Here is a 22,708-nt window from a genome sequence, read left to right as displayed (position 1 = left end):
TGACGATTCATAATTCTTGGACCATTTATATCGTATGTCGTCTGGACTTTTTTCCTTAAATCCGTCACTGTGGATGACATAAGTGTAAAGTCCTGAATCGGGCGATCTTTAGGTGACTACAACAATAATATTAACTACTTCGATTGACTGAATTATTTCATTGATCTTTATTTATGTGTTATTTACAAATAACATAAAAAAAAAGAAAAAGTCATAACACACTCAACCGAAAATTACCTAACTACTGACGTTTTCATCATCATCAGCTTACGTGCACAAAGTTACTTCTAGAATACTTGTATTAGATATAATATCAACTATAAGAATTCGTATATAAAAATAAAAAAAATGTTGGTATATAAATCCTCCCCGGCTCTGTATACATATTATGACGTATCGTTCGATTACCTGCTGTACAACACAACAAACGATACATTGAGCAGAAATGAAGTAGGGTGCAGGAACCGTCGTCATATTATCCCCACCCGAACACACAGTCTGTTGTGAGTACGATCCGAGAACGTAACATCGGGGCGTGTACTGAAACACTTGTCATATATCATCCCGTGAGGCTCGTACAAAGACCGTCATCATTTTAAACCGACTTTTCTTCAAGTATTTTAACCACAACGAATAAAGTGAGTATATTTTGAAATTTTACTTATTCTTTTTCATGTAGTTGATTTTTAATAAACCGGGAATTCCGAGGCACTAACTCAATCAGTTTCTGAGGGTGGGTGAAAAGTATTTTAGTATTTTATTTCCAATTTCATTTTTAGCAAGTACGATTTCCTTTACTAACGAACATTAACGGTTTAAATACTTAGTTTAGTATTTAACTTTATTAAATGTATTAAAAAAATTTTCATTTGTACACCTTAAATGGTAATATTGACAAATGCTATTATAGTTATGTATCCGTGCAGAAGTTATAATTTTATCATTTATAACTGTATTAATTCCAATACGTATTACTTTCCTATAGTATTGAATCCCAGATACGTAGCAAAACTAATCCAAAGTCATACATAATAAATGATAACAATATTATACCTACTTCTTAGTCCGAATTTACTAAATATATTCAATTCGCTGTCGAAATAATTTGATATTGTGCATGAGTCGAGAGCTGTGCGATAGCAAACAAGCATTCACCACCAGTGCCATCACAAGCTCTTGCGAGGCCCTAGGCGAAATCAATACAATTTCTTTACACCAAAATATATTAGACTACTCGTATTCTAAATTAAAAAATGTTAGGTCTCCAAATTTATTTTAAGTGCTTAGTCAACTGTCTAAGTTACCTGCCCGCTAACGACGGGACTGTTTAATACGTCTTAAACACGTAATGAACTCTCAAGTTTTAGGTGTGGTGAATGCTTGGTTGCCTTTCGTTCAGATTTTGATGACATTCTTCTGTCACATATTGTACATGTGTATGCATTCGTTAAGTGATATAAAATAAGTAAAAATATACATTATACATACCAATGTAACTGTATTTATTAAAATAACGATACGTACACACACACACGCACGCACGCACGCACATACATATATAAATAGTATGCTAGAAAAAAATCTGAAATATTTATGCATACACAATATATTAATTATCAAATAATTAGGGTTTAATTTATTTTTTAAACATTCCGATCTGTATTTATTTAGTACTTTTCATATGGATGATCTTAATTTATTTTATAGTGTATTAAATCCCAAATATTTTATGTTGCCGAAGGACTAACGATAATAAATAAATTTTGGAAAAATTGTTACCTTTTCGAACGGCCATATTAAATATTAATAATCAATTAACGGAAATATATTATTCAAGTATACCTTAGGGATGGGAAAAATGAATCATTCAACTGATTCGAATCAATCGATTCAATTAATTGATTTGGTAAAATTAATCGTTTATCGAATTAATTTGATTCATCAACATTAATACAAAACTGTCTAAATTACAAGTAGTTTAAAACTAAAAAAGTAATAACATTTACAATAAATATATTAAATTAATTAACAAAATACAAAAATTGCTATAAATGTAACTTAAATAATTGTTATGTGTTATTACTTTAGTATACGAACAAGTCATTGATTATTATCTAGTATAAATTATAAATTTATTGAAAAAAACGTATTTAACGAATTTTTTTTTTTTAAGATCCAAACCACTATCAAAATCATGTCGTTCCCAAAAATGTAAGTAATTAAAATTAAACTATTATAATTAATAAAGTTAATTGTACAAACAATTTTTAAAACTATAAAATAAATGAAAACTTGATTGTGAAAATTAATTTCTCGTATATTTTATGAGTTGGTTAAAGTGGCCCTCATCAAAAGTCTATGATTACATTTCGGTTCACAAATGTAAAATAGTATTTGTAACGAAATTATTATATTAAAATTATGGAAAGAAACAAGATATTTTATATTTTACTGATAATTAATTGGTCCGGACACTTAAAGTTCCAGGTTAAAGGCAATTTTTTCGCTTACTATAAGTGTTCATTTATTGTAACAATTTCAATAAACATACTTTAATTCATTGGGCCTCAATTTCAACTTAATTATAGATTTCATTTTTTTTATTGTTTCTTATTGTATTATTAATTTGATGAGAAATAATAGAAATGAAAACTGTCTTCTCTACAGTCCAGTTTATGATCAATTTTTCAGATATTTTAATGCGATACATAAATAACTATTTAGATACTTATGTAAATATTAAAAAACTGCAATCAAGTGGAATGAATTTTTAGTTCTTGTATTCATATTATTTTAATTATTTTTTATTTCAGGGTTTGCATGTTGTTAATATGGAATATTTTTGATAACATCGAAACCTCATCAATCATCAATAATCAAGAGGAATCTCCAGATTGGCTACTAAGTAAGACAATATTAATTCAGTTTATTCATACTTTACACAGACTGTTTGAATTATGTTTAAATAAAAAAAAAAAAAATATTCATAATCTTAATTATAACACTTAGAAATAAAATATATTTACTTTAATAACTGACATGTTAAACAATTTTATAAGAGCATAACTTTTAAGTTTATTATATACATATTTACCTACTTATTTTATGCAGTTATTTGTAATTAACGAAGCTATAAATAGACGTATTCTTATAACTACACTTAATTTTTTTTAAATAGCTTTTGAAAAATGTCTATTTATATCTTTAAAATATTTTCATTGCAAATTGAACAACAACAAAAAAATTTGTAATGGTTCTATTGTATGTTTTAGATTGGGATACAGAGATCCGAGTGTGTGGACCAAGTTTTTACCATTTAATGGGAAATTTATGCAACACTACTAATATCGAATTAGGTAAATTTAATATATTTCGTAGTATTTTTAATGTTAAAAAACTATAAAAATAAATATAATTAATATAAATTGAATAGTTATTTTTTATGATGGCATCCAGAAAATTACTATGCATCATTATTCGAAATTAAAAGTTGAGCTCGTGTTACAAAAAATGTGTACAGCTCGAGTGTAGTAAATGGTGGAGGTGACTTATTATAACTCTATATTTTAAAATATTTATCAGCATCCCATTTAGACACGATTATAGGTAGGCATTTGATTGATAAGTTATGCTTACCACAGGTATCTACGATCGTTCATATTTTGTAGTTTTTATGTATAATTGTAGAACAGTATATAAATTTCAAATATAATTTGAAACCGCAATGTTGTATCATTTTTATTTTTTGTTATAGATTATAAAGAAATGATAGTGGAAGTTCACACTCTAGCCACTAAGTGCTGCAAAATGTCCTGTCTATTTATGGATATCAAAGGACTATGTATAGATTCGAAGTAACATTATTTTTAAATAACTTTTTATCTTAAAGGTCAAAAATATGAATAATTAAATAATTAAATATGAATATGAATAATTATGTCAAATGCTAATAAATATAGAATGCAACTATATTATGTTCATGTACTAGCATAATATTTATGAACTTAACACGAGAATTTTTTATTAACATTTCCAGACACTAAGTTAAGTAATAATTAATTCTACTTTTTTATAATAAATGTTTTTCTTATTAATTTAAATTTTTGAGTACCTACTTAATAAAATGCGATACTATTTGAAATCAACTGAGCATAATACTGAAATCGATTTTTTTTCTGGGGAAATTTGTTTATTATTAGAAAATGAAATGTTCTAAATTTTCAGTTTTCGAGTATCTTATAATTTTATAAATTAAACTATCAATTTCATTTTATTTTAACTGGAACTGGAAGTTTTAATTAAAAATTCTTATTAAAGACACAATTACATTTTACAGTCTCAATGACAACTATTTACGTATTCCTAAAAACATTACCAAATCGGTAGAGCCCAATGACACAATGCCTATAGAGTCAGTAACGATTTCAATATCTGATCAAAAGAAATTCATATCGAGTAAGTTATCAAATAAATTAAATTAAATTAAATTAATTAAATTTGTAAATTTTTCTTTAACTGCACAAACATTGCAATAGAGCGTTTTATAGTCAATGGGATCACCTACCTACTTTATGATCTTAAATTATAGGTGATTTGTAGTGATAATATTACGTATTATAGCGGCGCGTTAGGGTAGACGATAAAACATTGTCTACCCAAAAATATTAAATAATTAAATTTTAAAAATTAGTTGTTTATTACATGCTACTATGCTACCATAAGTATTTTAGTTCTTCATAATTTTATAAATAAAATCTCGTTTACTTTGATTCGTCTCTACAGTGTTTGTGTGATTAACGAGTATGAGTATACAAATATTTTATATAATATATTTATAATATATTATACTAGGGACTGGTACCTCTAAGTTTTTACGGTTCCGGTTCTCAAATATTTTATTAAAAGGTTTTGGTTCAGATTATTGATTAATTGGTTAAATTTAATTATACAATTATTGAATTCCACCATAAAACACAATTTGATTTGACATTATTTTCTAATTACTATATCATTTTATTTTTTCAGCGGCATTGGATAAAATACTACAAGTGTTTTTGTAATGGAATGGAACGTTCTTTCTCATTAAATTTGCTGAAATCAACTTTTTTTTTAAGTTTTTTATTTTTGTAACTTGCATTTTATTTTTAGCTTAGTTCAAATTTATTAATTTTTTTTTATACATTTAATTAATGATTAATGATTTTTTACTTAATATTTTTATTTTTAATTTACTTACACTATCTTAAAGTAATAATATTAACTTTTAATTATAAAATAAACATTCATTTTTTAATATTTATCCACTTTTGTTGTTATTTATTCATAATTTTAACATAAGACTATAAATTATATTATTAGCGTTTCATCTACATCAAATTTAGATTTTAGTTTGATATTGAAATTTACTCGTTCATTTACTATTTTGTATAATAAAAAATGATTAGTTTGAAGAAAAATAAATGTTTTAGTTTGAAATAATGGGATTGTGAAAATATTAAGTAATACAGAGGAGTGGTATGAATTTAAATCTAATATATTATTAATAGAAGAAAGTAAATTAATGGGTATTTTTGCAATAAAGATATTTAAGATCAGATTTTTTTATTAGATGAAGACCAATAAGTAGATTTAGATGGAGAAAGTATATTAAAATTAATTATATTGATAAAAATATGCAAAACGATGCCACAATGTTTAATTGCCCCAAGCGTGATGCTTCGCATTAAAGTCCCCTCCTATAATAAAATTATTTTTAATTATATTAAAGAATTCAGTAAAGATAATATTCATAATATTGTATCAAGGAGAGGAATAAAAGGCAAATGATTTCATTTAAAATTTGGAATAATAATAATAATAATAATAATATAATAATCAACTTTTATTTAATAAACTTTTCAAATATAAATCCACTGAAACAATAAGTCTAATAAAAAACTAAATCAATCAACTGAAGTAAATACATACTATTAAATACTATTAAAAATTATTTTAACATTCATTAGAAAATACAGTAAAATACTGTTTATAAATATTTCACTCAAATAAACCAAAATGTAGTTTTGCTTTACTTAAATTATTTATAATTTACATTTATCCTCAAATTACTTATGAAATACTAAAAAAAAAAAAAATCAATTGAAAGGTAACAACAAATTGTTTGAGCCAATTAACAACTCTGATGTAACAAACTAAAATTAGGTATACAAAATAAAACAAAACTTATGACAAACCTGCAAAACTTATAGGTTAACAAAATTATGAACATTAAAATTAAGGTAAATAAAAATTGATGTTGTAAAATAATACTTAATTAAAAATTACAATAAACATTAAACTAAAAATTCAAGGTATAAACAATTTTTTTTTTTTTTTGTAATTTTATGCATAGCATTAAAAATTAAACTATGAACAGTAATTGATTGCTTGAAAAATTCAAACAAAATAAGGAAAAATACTTATTTAATAATTATACATACATATTAATATGCATATATTTTTTATTAGATAAGTTATTTAATGTGGAATATTTGTATTTTTAATGAACATAAACAAAATTAAATTATTAATCAAATTGAAAAGTGCATACTATGAAAAAAAAATGTATTCATTTATTTTTCCTTAATAGACTAAAAGGTAAATGTAAGACGAAATGTAAGCTTCTTAAATATAATTCATAACTTAATAATATTAACTACAATAATATTTACATTACTGTATTTAACTTATTAAAACAAACATATATTGATCTAACTATATTTTACACTACAAAAACTAGTGATAAAATATAATTCGTTAATATATGTTATGTAACAACATATGGTTAAAAATCATACACAACCTATAACAAAATCTTAGGGTTTTCCCATGGAAAAATGTCACGGCCGAAATGTCCATAAGTGCTTGTCTTTTGATAAATCGGGTTTTTGAGATCTAAATCCCTAAAAAATGTAGAATAATCTATTATACATAATCAACAGTAAAAAATTGAAATATAAATTAAATACAATTAAAGTTTTTCCTTATTTCTTTGTAATAAATAATAAAATATATTTTCTTATTAGGTAGCAGTACATTTTTTAATATTTTATAATTTATCAATTTAAAAAAGCAATTTATGTATTCATTTAAATTAATTGTCAACAAATAATGTAGTTTGAAAAAATGAAATTATATTTTGTCATTTTTATATACAAACTACTTCCCCATCAATTTATTTTCGAGTACAACTTAGAGTAAATATTCTTTAAAATATTGACAAAAGTAAATATAAATAAAATAAAAACTATTATGATTACCAAGAAGTCTACACAGATGTTTTCAAGACACAAGACAAAGTAGGAATCTCAATGATACTTAAAAACAAAAATATATTATTGAAGTTACCTAATACATGCTCTATAGATACGGCCATGGCCATTGCGATACTTGAGGAAATCAAAATAGTTATAGAAGATGAACACCCTAACCATATAATATTCAGGAACTCCCTGGGTACAATCAACAACGTAAAAAATTAGTTCAAACCAGGAGATATCGCAATAAAAATACTAAATAAATTAAACTAAGTCCTATCCAAAAACAAATAAATAATACTCATATGGATCATCCCTAGTCACTCTGGCATTGAAGGAAATGAACTAGCCGACAAACAAACTAAGATCACCGCTACAAATTCCAAAGTTACGACTATACAGGAACCCTCCTATAACGACCTTAAAAGCACATTAACAATATAACCAATACCAAATGGCTTAATACATGGAAACACCAATCCACCAAATTCTGTTAAAATCAACAGGTTTCTACAATTTAATCTAATATTATGTAACTATTTCCTGTTACCATACCAATTACACTAAATGTTAAACTATACATAAAAAAATCTTGTAATTATAAATAAGTTGTTATTTTAAATAAAAGATCAATAAAAAATAAAAATATATAATATAAATATGAAATTAAACCAAGGGTTACTTAGACAATGTAATATTACTTAATATATTACAAAATAATCAAAAAACTTTTTTTTAATTTGTACTAATTCTCAAATTCACAATACTAAAAAATACTTACCTAATCATAATAAACGACAACTATTAATTTTATATTTTAGGTTTAATTGAACTATATTTAATATTTTGAGTGTACTAAAATTTAAAACTAACTTGACAATTCTTCCAGGTCTTAAATCAAAATTATTATTTATGATTTTTAACAGCTCTTCCTGAGTTTTAGTAGATGTGCCATAGTGAAAAAGTGTAATTGATATTGGCTCAGCAACTCCAATTGCATAAGATACCTGATTCCAATTAATTTTAAAATAAAATAACTATAAATTATTATATATAACTATTTTAGATAAACATAACAAATAACATACTTGAACAAGACAACGTTTACAATGGCCAGACTTGACAAGAGATTTAGCAACCCAACGTGCAGCATATGCAGCTGATCTATCAACTTTAGTGAAATCCTTGCCCGAAAATGCACCACCTCCATGAGCTCCCCAACCGCCATAAGTGTCGACAATAATCTTTCGACCAGTTAAACCTGCATCGCACTAAAAAAAATAGAGTAAATATATCACAATTCTTATTACTAAAGAGCGGATTTAATTGATATTGCAACTTTTTATTGATACCCAGTAAATCAAATCTGATCAAACATGTATACGAAACAGATTAATTACAGTCTTCCTATTTAATTTAATAATGCAATTTTTTGCAATTATTGCAACTTTTGTATACTTCACGTGATAAAATATACAAATTATTATTTCCAAAGTGATTTTAAATAAAAAATATAACTATGACATACTTTTATACATATACTTTTACAAGAAGTTAAATGTAGTTAAGAATTTTTAAAATTATATTTATCTTGGTTATCCACAAAACTCACAAGTTTAGAAGAATCAAATTATCAATTACTTAATAGTTTAAACATATTTAGTATAAATACTAAACAAATACTAACTAAATAAAAATATTTAGTATAAATATTTCTATAAATATTCCCGTTCCCAATGGAATAATAGTTAAAGATAAATTAAAATGTTATAGAATAAAATGAAGAATATAAAACTATTAAAAATTACTCTGAGATTATGACAGGAAATCAAAATGTTTATTTAGATACGTCACCCAAGTTTTTAAACTATTTTAAATATGCATCGATAACAAGTATTGACGTTGAACGTACTTTTTCATTATATAAACATATTTTAAGTAACAGACGATACAATTTTTAAGAACACAATTTAGAGATGTATATAATTATAAATTTTAATTCAGAAAAATTATATATTTTGTAAATATTATATTGATGTCCATAATATTATTTAAGTGAGTAATTAATGATTATATATTTGATATGATTTTACTATGTAATATTAATGTATTTCATTGCAATTTTAATATATTTATACTGCAATTTTGATACATTTTCATTGAAATGCTGGCATTTTTAAGTGCAATTTTAAGATATTTTTAACGCAATTATATCCAGTCTTTACTTATTACCAATAGGACTTATTCGCATACTAAATACATTTTTAACCTAATAAAAGATGAAGAAGAAAAATATTATATTTTCTAAATTATAAAACTCTGTGAAGTATTTTATATTTTATTAAATCATTTAACACATTTTAGATAATTAGGAATTAGCCTGATACGAAATATATTAAAATATATGTTTAATTTACTATGAATTTCAGAGTTATAGATTAAGACCCATAGAAAAAAATATTTTTTCTATAACTATTGATAGTAAATAAGTCATAAATTAATAAAATGTGCACATACGAGTTATGTTTGTTATTACTAAGCTTAGGGACTTCTAGAATTTGCATACTTTTTTTAATTATTGTTAAATATAGCAGAGTGCAAAATAAATTTGTTTCTCGGTGCCATGATATCAGATCTCAAATTTGAATGTGCATATTTTTGCATATTTAATAGATTTTGCAGGAGAGTGCATATTTTAAAATGTTTATGCTTATTTTACATATTTTGACAAATTTTCAAATTTAAAATTAAAAAATATGGATATATATTTCAACCTATCGAAAGAAAAATATATTAAGAGGACTTAATACTTCCAGTAATATGCTACTTGCAAACTACTTTTCATATCTCGTTATAATTTTCGTATAAGTATAAATAATACTACACACTTGCATCGACCGTATAACCCGCTAGATATCGACCGGATGTCGATAAAGATAATAGTTGATATAGAATAATAGATTATTTGTTTAGTGTCCAGTTCAGTTGATTGTTATCCAGGGCCGTAGCTAGGGGGTGGCAAGAGGTGACTACGCCCCGGGCGCAATTCTTGGAAGAACGCAAAAATGAAAATCTTGCGTTTAATGTTAAAAATTACAACGGTCAATGTCATATTTTATTTACAAAATTATTTAACAGCTTTCATATTATAATCAAAACAATCATCGAAAATAATATCTAATAAGCGTAATATTTTCAAATTGAAAATACGTAAGGGCGCATTTTGAAGTTTCGCCCTGGATGCAATGTTTGGTTACTACGGTATTGTTATTATTCGTCGTTGTTTTTGCATTTCGCAACCACACAACGTCGAATCATACGTAAAACGTCGTATGCGTATATTTTATAATATTGTGTAATGCCGAAAGTACAACAGTCTACGAGAAGCCGATTACAAAGTTTTGTTTCGGAGTGAAAGATACATTTACATCCGATGAACACGTTTTATTTTGTGTACTACGAGGTCATTTTTTTTTTAATGCATATAAATGCATATTATAATGCATATTTTAATGATTTTAGAAGCATATTTGCATTCATATTTGTGTATTTTTTAGAGCTATAACTCCCTAAGCCTAGTTATTACTACATTATATATTACTTGTGGACCACCCATCACAAAAGGACCACATGGATTTATGTGGAAAATTGTTTTTTCATCAAGATACTTTTGTGGTATCACTTTCTTCACAACTTTGGACATAACTTCTAGTCGTAAGTGTTCTAGAGTTATTTCTTCAGAATGTTGAACAGATATAACAACCGTATGAACTCTTAATGGAATACAAGCACCACCAACCAAGCCGTATTCACATGTAACCTAGACAATAATATTATAACACATACATTTTATAGCTGCATTTATAAAATTTAGAAAAAGAAATAACTGTAAAGTACAAATATCATATGTATTTTAATAAACAGGACTTGAAACTTAAAATACTAATTATAATTGAAAAATTTCATCTGAAAACATAAATATTTATTTCATATTAATCAAAAAATGGAGTTGTATTATACTCGGTTCAAAAACCAAATTTATATAAATCTTAAATATTGTGTAATTAAAAATTAAAAAAATTAAATAATTACATTAAAATTATTCTCTTATGATATAACTTAAATGTTATTAAAAATTAAAATTAGAATATGTTCTTACAATAAATTACCAAATACGACATAAAATGCTTATGAATATAATTAGTTGATATTTGAGTCAAGTAATAATAATCAAGAAAATATATAATCTATATTTAAAAATCTTAAATATGATAATAATAATAAAAAAAAATCTGTGTAATGTGTTAAACAACACTTTCATCCGTGACATATTACATTTAGACAATAATTATTAACAGAACAATATTTAGTTTCTTTGCTGAGTCAATTAAAAATAAAATCGTATTTTTCTTTTTCATAAATATCTCATATCATAAAATGAAAATTTGTAAAATCTAATGAATTTAAATTACTATCCAAAAATAAAATATAATGGTTAATAGAAATATTTTTAAATTTTCTTCTGACCATTGGATTAGAACTTTTAGGCCCTCCGTACACGAGGCGATTGTAACGCGACACGATTTATGTAATATATGTGATACGAGCGATTTCTTATCATAGTTGATAGGGATTCACTAACGACGCAATTTAATAACGACGCGATTGCGACGCGAGAAACGTCACAAACCGACAGTGCTGATCGCTTGGCAGTCGCGTCACACGAATCACGCGTAATTACATTTTTATTTTCGTCATATATCATTTATTTATACATCATTTTAACTATGGAGGCATTCAATGTTAAATTCGTTGGTCAAATTGAAATTGAAATTTCTTCTTCACTCACATATTCTCTCATGTTGGTATTCTTCTGATAAATGGTAGGAGATATAATGTCTACAATTTCTTTGCAGGATTCCTTTGACATTCTGTAAAATGCTACAAATTTAACGTCGGTTTCCTGAAGTTCTCTAGCCGAAACATCCAATTCATAGTCGACAGAGGTTATTTCTTTGAATATAAGGATGAATCCTAAATTTCCTTCTATGATCTTTTCTTGCTTTTTTTTTACCAACCAACTTTTTGTACAAATAGTACGTAAAATTTTTTTCTTCGTCACTAGATGAACTCAACATTTTAAAAAAGGTAATCAAAGAATCGAGCAAACATCAGTAAACTCATAATAACCGAATAATAGATAAATAACGATAATAATAATCGCACAACAATCGCATCGTGTGCACCCCCATAATAGCACAGATTGCTTGTATCGCATAAATCGCGCAAGAATCGTCTCGTATGCGGAGGGCCTTAAAGTATGAAATACCAAACCTCTTTTAGATAACCAACTTAATGTATTTTATTTAATTACCTGTGTTTTTGTATCAGGACGTGCCCACCAAAGTAATTGGTTTCTTCGAAGTTCAGCTATTTTTTCATTAAGTTTGTGAGCTAATACAACAGTTAAAGGCATACATTCTTCAGTTTCATCAGTAGCATATCCAAACATAAGACCCTAATATAAAATAATGAATATTTATTAAGTAAAAATTTAGAAACTATTAAAAATAACTTAAACAGACAATATTTTAATTAATTTATAACTAAAAAAATATAAAATATGTTGGCCTTGATAAATATTAAAATCAAATTCTCAATAAAATATTGATTCTTCCTTAGTACTATCTCTTATAAATTTAAAATTCCATTCTGGCACCATATATCATTCCATTCCTTTCCATATTAATTGCTCTAATTCAAATGTTGAAAGTTGAAAATTCATAACTAGATTGTCTTATGTGAATGTCATAAACAATCCTAACAACAATCCCTCATTTTTACCCCTTTTATTTATTTTAATCTGATGTGTATTACAAGTTAATATTGTATTGTTTATTACATTAAACTGTTTTAAGTTTGTCCAATAGATAATAGAATAATCATCAATTAATAAAAATATCCCTAAAAAATAATTAAAATATTTTTACAAAAAAAGTAATATTCTAATAATTATATGATTTGGAATATAAATAAAAAAGGGCGAGACTCCTAGGTCAGACAATATTTCACAAACTGGTGTAATACTCGTACATAGAGAAATGAATGTTATTACTGTATTAGACTATTAAACTTAAAACTAATTTACTATTTCTCAAAAAAAAAAAAAAAAAATGATTTTGAGTAAAAAGTTTATATTTTTTCTCAAGATTTTTGATATAGAAAAATAATTAAAATTCTTAATAAGGTAGGTTGAATGTTTAAACTTTCATAAAAAAAAAAAAAAAAAATTAAAAAAAATATGTATATTATATCAAAAAAGTCAGTGCACAACTATGAAAAGTCTTTGACTAAATGACTAATATTGTTTAATGGAAATTTGTTGAAACATCAAATTTTGTCAACATTTCATTTTTTAACACTTACTTACATTTATTTTAAATCAAAAGAAAATATACCTGATCTCCAGCTCCAATTTCCTCAGTAGCCCTATTGATGTGTACACCAGCAGCAATATTTGGTGATTGTTGATCAAGTGCTAATATCACCGAACATGTTTTATAATCAAAACCTGACAACCCAATAGTAGAAAAACATATATATTATTACTCAAGGAACTATTAGTAAAACAATTTAAAAATTTAACATATCAATCTAATAATACATATTTTTAAAATAGCCTAAACAATGAATAATAATAATAATAATAATAAAATAAAAAATTTATATAAAATAATTGTATTAAAAGTAATTTCAAGCAAATCTTAAAGTAAAAAAAAATTTTTTTTTTATTATTATACTTATATGATGTCGTTGATATAGAATGATGAAATCTCCAAAATGTATTGAAAATGAAATAAAATAATTGAGCATGATAAAAAAACAGGACAATTTAGCAAAATCTCGATTTTGTAATTGAGAAACATAATTTACTGTATGGTATTTATAAAATAGGTTATTAAGAGAAAAACAATAAAGTATAAATATTATTTCAAATGCAAAATAAAATTATATCGATTTTAAAAATAGTAATTGATAATAAATATAAACAAAATATGATTACTTTAAATATTAAAATGTAAAACATTTCATAAAAAAATTACTGAAAAATATTAGAAATTAAAAACTATAATTTTTTTAAGAAAAGTTGATTAATACATAAATAAAGAAAACTATTTTGTATTCTGGTTAGTTAATTGTTTCTAATGGAAATTAAAATTAAAAATATGTGAACCAAAAATATTACTAACTGGCGATCAAGGAATATTAAAATTAACTGAAAAATGGAAAGAATTTTACTGATGATACTTGTGAAGTGTTAAGTTATAATTGCTAACAATACATATAATTGGGCTTCAATTACCAATTAGAAAAGTATTTGTATATAATTCACCAAGTAATAAGATAAAGGAAATATTTTTAATCGGCATCCTGGTGTTTCACATGGTCTTTACCATAAAGGAATGCTTCCAACCGTTATTGAATTATTCGTTACTTGATCACTTAAATTTCAAAAGGACCTCACCAGTTAAAAAAGATTTAAAATTGCTGCATTAAGGCATGAATTAAACATAAAATATTTAACATGTTCGCTGCGTACAACGCCAATTGGCGTCAGTAGCGTCACTCTCCATGTGCGATCGACGCCAATTGGCGTCATCTGATATACCGATTATTATGTGCTTATATTCCGGTCAGCGTTAGAACCTGTGCACAAATTTTTGGTCGGCGTTATCTACAAACATTTTTAAACATAATATTGAAAACCGTTTCTAAAAATAATCATTTGTTTTCTATTTACATATGATTCAATAATATTCCCTATTACCTACTTTTATCATGTTATTTCAATTTACATGGACAATTTTTATAATAGCATCGATTTAGCTGAACAATTATTACAAAAAAAGACATATTGTACGGGCACATTAAGATCTAACCGAAAACGTATTCCTGAGGTCGTAGTAAAATTGAAAATTAAAACCCGGGGAAACAAAAGCAATGTACTCTAATGGCGTATTGGTTGGTAAATGGAAGAACAAACGGGATGTTATATATATTTCTACCGAATTAAAAAATAATTTGATACTTACAAAAAATAAAAAGGGTCAGGAAAAACTAAAACCAGAACCGATTGCAAATTATAATAAATTTATGAGTAATACTGATCAGTAGGACCAAATGAACAGTTATTATCCATTTTTGAGAAAAACTGTTCGTTGGTACAAGAAGATAGGATTACATGTGATCCAAATGCTATTATTAAATTCTTATAATTTATACCTATGATTTTCGGGTACTCGTCCAATATGCTAATATGCTATCTACCATAAATATTTTATCTACCATAATTTGATGATAGTTTAGTATGATATCTACCGTAGGTTCATATACTGTATATTATATATACTTTATTATTTTGCTTTTATCATAATTATGCTTTTACAAAACCCCAAATTGCATTATATTTAAACCTAAGTAGGTTAGGTAAGTTAGTAGGTATAGCATTATATTATACCTGTTTAGTGTGTGTTTTGCAAGGGAAAATACATGGAAAAAGAGGCCCTGGCAGAAGAAGAAAATCATGGTTTCATAATCTAAGGAATTGTATGGAAAGAGCTCATCAAAGTTGTTTCGCGTCGCAACCAATAAAGAGAGCATTGCTGAAATGGTCGCCAACATTCGAAATCGGATAGGATTTAGAAGAAGTGTGTTTGTGACTAGTGATGTTAAACTGTGAAAAATATTCATCATACTGTGATATTGCTACTGTGATAAAAAAAACATCACAGTGAAAATAATAGTGATTAAATATATATAATATAATATAATATAATATATATAATATATATCACGACTAAATAGTAAATAGAGTTAAAATACTACTCTATTTACTATTTAGTCGTGATATCAGATAATATTTACCAAATGTAAATGTGAAATAATATTAATCATTATTTATTACCTATGAATAATGACTAATATAATAAATTAACAAATAATATAATATCAATAAATATCTATCTAAAATCACGAATTTGTATATTTTAATATTTGTAATTTTAATGAATGGTATTTTATCTAAAATATATTATCTATTAATAAAAATATTACATTATATTTCAATCCATGTTTTAACTATTTATTATTAGTAAACCATGCTCTATGTAGTAAACTACTTCCATTTCCCACTATTTTTAGTATCTAGTCTTAACATCAATTTATCTACACTGTGATTATATAATGCACACAAATGTATAGTACTATTGTAGTAAGTAGCAACTAGCAATAGTCGCATATCACTATTTCATAAATCATAGTGTTAAATATTTTTCACAGTTGGACAACTTAACAGATTTGTGATATCATCACAGTATAATAAAATCACTGTTATATTATGTATGAGTATTAGTCACAGTTATTGCTACTCATTGGGTCACTGTGAAAAGTAGCAGTGACTGCTACTTTTTAACATCACTATTTGTGACTCGTATCGATTATATATGTTTTTACTGTGATTTATTTATTATTATTTATTAATTATTATTATGAGTTTGTTAACTATGAGTTATTTATATCGAAAATATATAGTTTTATATCTATTTGTATCTATAATTCAAAATTAAAATATATGCGAAAAATGTTTAAGCATACGAGGTTTATTATCAATCGAGCAAACATGTACAAAAATTAAAAACCAAACAATTTGTGGTGGTGAGTTGAATAAAGTTCTTAAAAAAAATCATTCCTCAGAGCGATCAGAAATTCGTATACATAACTACACAGTAGTTAAAATATTTACGGTAGATAGCATACTAAACCATCAAACATGCAGTAGATAGTATATTGGACGAGTACCGATTTTTGTTTGTCTATTCTTAGTGAACTTTTACCAGCATTTCCAAAACCAAGACTAGATGCTAAAAGAAAATACATTCCAAAAACACATGAGATGGGGAAAAACAGAAGGGCACTTCGTAAAAGATGTTGTGTTTGTGCAGAAAATATGGAAAGATACTTCATCTTTCTGTCCAACTTGTTCTTCTTTCATAATGAAAATTTTGCAAGAAAAATTATATTTTTCAAATTATACTTTTCGAAAATAATTGGTAACATAATTTTAAATATTGGTTCATTCAAGTATAATATAATTGTTATATAGGTCCAGGAATATAAAATATACCAGAATCTTATCTCGTAACTTAATTTAACTTCAATGCAAAATATCACTTTTAAAATAGGTACATGTGGTCAATAATTTCTTAAATTATAAAGAAAAATGTAACCTAACCTTCCTTAACGACTTACTAGTAAATTGGTCACAATTAGTAGTTATATAGAACTACTTTGGCACCAATTAAACTCATTTTAGGATATGTTTATAACTGTTAAATGCTATTATATTAAAATGTAGAATCATAGATGTTTAAACATTATATAAGACATACTATTAATATACATGACTTTTACCTTTTGATGAATCATCATAGCCTATATGTTTCACAGTGTCTCTGACTACCATTTGGTAGTCAACAATGGCTTTAGATGTTATTTCTCCACAGAGTAATATGAATCCAGTTTTGGTTACAGTTTCTATAAATTAATAAATTAGCATTACAATTTCATAAGAATAATATTATAGTAGGTATAAATGTTAAAAAAAATTGTTCATATTATGATTATGGAATGATATCAAAAGCTCGCAATAAAATATAAATACAATTTTCTTCAGAATAATAAAATTGAAAATAATAAAACATTCAGTAAACTCTTAATAATTCAAAATTCAGTGGACCAATCTAAAAGTTAAATTAAACAGATTTTAAAAATTAAATGAGAATTCAAAATATCAAGGAAAAATGAGAAATAATTTGAATAAAAAAGCGTTGAGGGTTTTTATTAAAATATGTATTTATTATTTAAACAGATATTTAATATAACTGATAGGGCTGTTAAGCTATTATCAAGTATAAAAAAAGTATTTCTAAAATGTCCAAGTCGTATTTATTTTAAAACTCTTCAATCAATTATTACCCGTTGGAGAACTTAAATAAAAGATACAATGAAAACATACAAAACATTTGCAATGTCATCAAACAATTTGATATAGATGATGCAGTTTCTATACTTTAGACAAAAGTTTTTTTTACAAAAATCACTGATTTTAAGTTTCATTTTTATAAAACTGAATTTTAAACTTTTGGCCACTACAGTTGAATATTTTGAAAAATAAGGTATAACTTTATTTGGTACAATTAATGTAATAAAAAATACAGAACACAGCCTTAAAAGTAAACAAGACAATAGAGGAAATATTGTGTTTAAAAAATTTAAAAAATGTATACAAAACAATTATGGTTTTGATATACTATATACAATTTTCAAACATTTTAAATGGAGAAGATAATACTATTGAGACAACATAAACATAAAGTTTTATTTGATTTTGGAATACAAAAAATAAGTACATACAATTAATGCTAACAATTTACTAATAATTAATGCAATTATAATTAGTCATAACTTTATAATGATAAGTTATGCAATGATAGAAAATAATAATACTGATCATAAACAATTTAGAACACAGTTTAAATTGAAGTTATTTAAATATTGAAAACCAAAGAGGTATTTAAGATAATTTGTAATTTGTAATTATATCATATTAAATTATGAACATTCAAATTCTCAAGAGATAAATGGCAAAACAGTAAAGAAACCTTTACTAAGTGATAAAAATTAAGTGATAAAAACACAATAATATAGCCCGCCGCGGATGCTTTCCAGATGGCTATCTCATTGTATAAAATGGGCAGCCAACCGGAGAGTCGATCATTTATGTAAAAGACTATTTATAGTTTATATAATATAGTATATTTTTATAAAATACTATTTATTATATTAAATAAAAGATAGCGATGGCCTCAAAGCAATGTGATAAACAGTTCCGAGGTCGTCATCGATTTTCAAAAGCAGGGGATAAAAAAGTGGTAAAAAAATTAAAATAGAATCCAAGAATAGTAGTATGCATTGTATAGACATAGTATCCAAATTCATTTATGACAAGCAAATGTTTTTATACCCATATATTTTTTGAACTCTAAAACAATTTATTTAATTTAGATATACTATTCTGAATATTCTGATTTAAGACATAAACACAAAGCAAGCTCAAGAAAATAATATTAATAATATTGATATGACTTACCACAAGCTACTTTGGCATTAGGATCTTGTTTCAAATGTGCATCCAAAATGGCATCACTAATCTGATCACACATTTTGTCTATTGGAAAACAAAAAAAAAGTAAATAAATATATTTATTTTAATATAATACTTAATAATTGAAAAATTGAAGAAGTACTAATGTCTTCTTTAAAATTTAAATTCAATAATAGCGCCAACACAAAGTGCAATTTATGAGCATACGTATATTTTTATTTCAAGTCCATACACACAGTAGTTATTCATAAGTTACATATATATTATATATTAACACGTGTGGCCGAGGGAATATTGAAAAAAATGTTTATCAGAAATAAAATCAAACCGACAAACGATCTTCATAAATTATGATTATCATCGTTAACTTTTTTTATACATTGTTGAGAACCCGGATTAATGGCAAAGCGACTATTCGACCATCATCTCCGGTCTCATCGACATACCGTATAGCGCAACAATACGTAGGAACCCAATATACATATTATTTACAAGAACAAAATGATTACTCCTGTAAACCTAGCCTCGTATAATCCGATATTTTATCTTACCCGGATGTCCTTCGCCAACAGACTCAGAAGTGAACAGGAACGTCTCACCATTCGGGGTCTCGGATGGCACATTACAGTCGGCGTCTTTGACCACGAAGCCGTTGCTGTGAGCGTGATTATTTACTTCAGTCATGATTTTTTTCTACAGCAGACTGTATGTTGCAATATCGCTCTAGACGCGTAACGAGTAAAATTGACTAGGGAAAAACCGGTAACGGACGGGTAGCGGTGCGCGTGCAATTACGTAGACCGTTGAAAAAAGAAAGAAAAAAAAAATAATGCGCGTTTTTCAACCGGGATAGATAAGCGTATAATTACGTTGGTAAATGGATAGTATTGTAGCAGTACACGAGGCGGTTGGTCGCAACAATAGTAATAATAGTAATAATCGGAGCATAAACAATTAAAAAATGTTGGGACAATGGAGAGTGTGATAACGTCAAGGAGATAGTGACTATGCAAATGGTAATTTGACGGTGAAACTGGTACTTTAACCTGTATGCTGTTAGACTGGTTGTCGGTTCAACGTCAAAGACGACGGCGCGCGCACCAAGCGATCGTAAAAAATTCGACCAACAGGTACTTGTACCGTGTAAACAATGGACAAAATCGTCCAAATCCGACCAGGAGTAACTCGTAATCGACTCGTACGTTGATAATTAATTGATAATTATGAAAATAATGAAAACTGAGCGTTTATAACGCATGTTATTGTAATTATTACGAATGCGGTCCGCGCGTTTTTTTTTTTTTTACGAACAATTGGTGGGTGCCATTGCCCAAAGACGTTGAAAATCCTCGATCCACGGGGAAGATCGATTTGTTCGGATTGTTCACCGTAACACGAAACATCGGAAAAACGGCGGCACACCGTTGACGATATTTCATGATATTCGAAATGCCACACACTACCACGGTTACTTGTTACCACGATGTAGAATAATACTACAGCCGTGCTTTTTACTACTTACAGTGTTGCCGTTAGGTTAGCCACCATCTTAGTATATTCACAAATATATATATACGTAAATATTTACATATATATCTACGTATGTTTTCTACTGTCGCCGGGGAAAATAGTATATTTCAAAATATTATATGCGTATTACGAATATATTTTTCTTTATTGACAATTAATACGTGAGACGATTTCATTCCCAGTATTCGACGAGGAATTTCACTGAATCGGTAAGCATGATTTATCTTTATAAATGCAAATGTTCGGTATATAGATGTTGTGAATCAGCTTAACAAGTTCGAAAACACTACTTATTGTGTAGTTCTATTGTTCGTGAGAAGTAACAAAAAGCGATGCACATATTTATAACCCCCATTTTATTAGCGTCTACAACAGTGGCGGCACCAGAATTTTAATACCAGGTGAGCCAAGCTGGGGCTAAAATTTTTTAGGGAGGGCCAAATTGTTGACTTGATATATATATAAAACAATAGTGATGAGAGGAAATTGTGCAGAGGGAGGAGGGGGAGGGTCAACTTTCAATTTTTCAATCTTTTTCACACTTCATCGTGTAAACTTACTAAAATAATGATGCGTAAACATATATTAATAGTATTTATTTCCTAACAAAATATATATTCATGTAAACACTTTTTAATTTTTATACTCCCTAACCCAAAATTATACTCAATACCAATTATACCATCAAGCATCAATTGTAGTACAATTGAGTTTCTGTAACTATAAAAACATAATTACAAGCATTTTAAACTGACACTAAACATTATATTATGTTATAATACTAATTCAAATAAACAATTCAACAAACATATCTTATTATATATAAAAAAAAAAAAAAAAACAATATAAATATAATATTTTAAGATAAAATAAAAAACAACTGTGTTTAAAGATTAAATTGAACAATTAAAAACTTTTAATATTAATTATTTGTTTACTTAATAAAAATTAATTGGAAATAATAAGAACGATAAGATAATAATATATTATATAAGTACCTGTATAACACATGTAGGTAAGTTAGAAAAACAGCAATAAAATACATAATAATATAAATAATTTATTTTAATAAAATTCTTCTATTGTTATGACACTCAGCAAAAATATTGATTATATCCTCAATATTTAATGATTTTGCTTCAGATTTTTCTATAGCAATTATGCTTAAGCTAGATAGATTGTTGTGAAGCATAGAATTTCTCAAATATGATTTAATTATTTTCATACATGAAAAAGTTCTTTCGCATGCTGCTGAAGATACAGGTATTGTAATTGTAATCGTACATAATTTGTATAATTCAAAAAATGCTGGTTGATAATCCAATAAAAATTTATGAAATTGAAAAATAGTTTTTATAGAATGGTATTTTAATTCAAATTGTTTTATTGATTTTCTAATAATGTTTAATTCAGAATCTAAAGAATCAATATCACACATATAAGCTAAAGCAAATGGATGAATATGATTTTTATCCAAAAAATTACTATTTCTTGGGTCCATTACACTAGTTCCCATCAATAAATCTTCGTTATTAGAAAATCTTTTACTTAGTTCAGCATTGATTTTATCTAATATAATTTAATAAAGGTTTTTTTCAAAAATCAGTTTCTGAACTTAATACTGAACTTTCCAATGAACTACCTTCAACTATAAATTATT

At 26.0% G+C, this 22,708-nt stretch overlaps 2 protein-coding genes across 2 annotated transcripts; one reads left to right on the top strand and one right to left on the bottom strand.

The window, feature by feature from the left end:
- The first annotated feature begins 564 nt into the window (after nt 1-564).
- On the top strand, nt 565-5,121 carry LOC112685587. The gene is made up of 7 exons (XM_025557518.1): nt 565-638; nt 2,174-2,211; nt 2,814-2,905; nt 3,273-3,356; nt 3,755-3,854; nt 4,337-4,455; nt 5,026-5,121. The coding sequence occupies exons 2-7, from the start codon at nt 2,195-2,197 to the stop codon at nt 5,058-5,060; spliced, it is 447 nt and encodes a 148-aa protein (XP_025413303.1). The 5' UTR covers nt 565-638; nt 2,174-2,194; the 3' UTR covers nt 5,061-5,121.
- Nucleotides 5,122-6,644: 1,523 nt separating this feature from the next.
- Nucleotides 6,645-20,666, bottom strand: LOC112685559 (S-adenosylmethionine synthase-like). Its single transcript, XM_025557488.1, has 9 exons — nt 20,070-20,666; nt 19,504-19,581; nt 17,766-17,888; nt 13,754-13,866; nt 12,670-12,813; nt 10,897-11,115; nt 8,384-8,566; nt 8,169-8,302; nt 6,645-6,941 (listed from the first exon to the last, which is right to left on the bottom strand). The coding sequence occupies exons 1-9, from the start codon at nt 20,200-20,202 to the stop codon at nt 6,842-6,844; spliced, it is 1,227 nt and encodes a 408-aa protein (XP_025413273.1). The 5' UTR covers nt 20,203-20,666; the 3' UTR covers nt 6,645-6,841.
- Nucleotides 20,667-22,708: the final 2,042 nt, after the last annotated feature.

This window comes from Sipha flava, unplaced genomic scaffold, assembly GCF_003268045.1.
Source record: "Sipha flava isolate LNK unplaced genomic scaffold, YSA_version1 282_pilon_pilon, whole genome shotgun sequence".
NCBI lineage: Eukaryota > Metazoa > Arthropoda > Insecta > Hemiptera > Aphididae > Sipha > Sipha flava.
The sequence above is the reverse complement of the archived record's forward strand: the minus strand, read 5'-3'. Positions and strand labels throughout refer to the sequence as shown.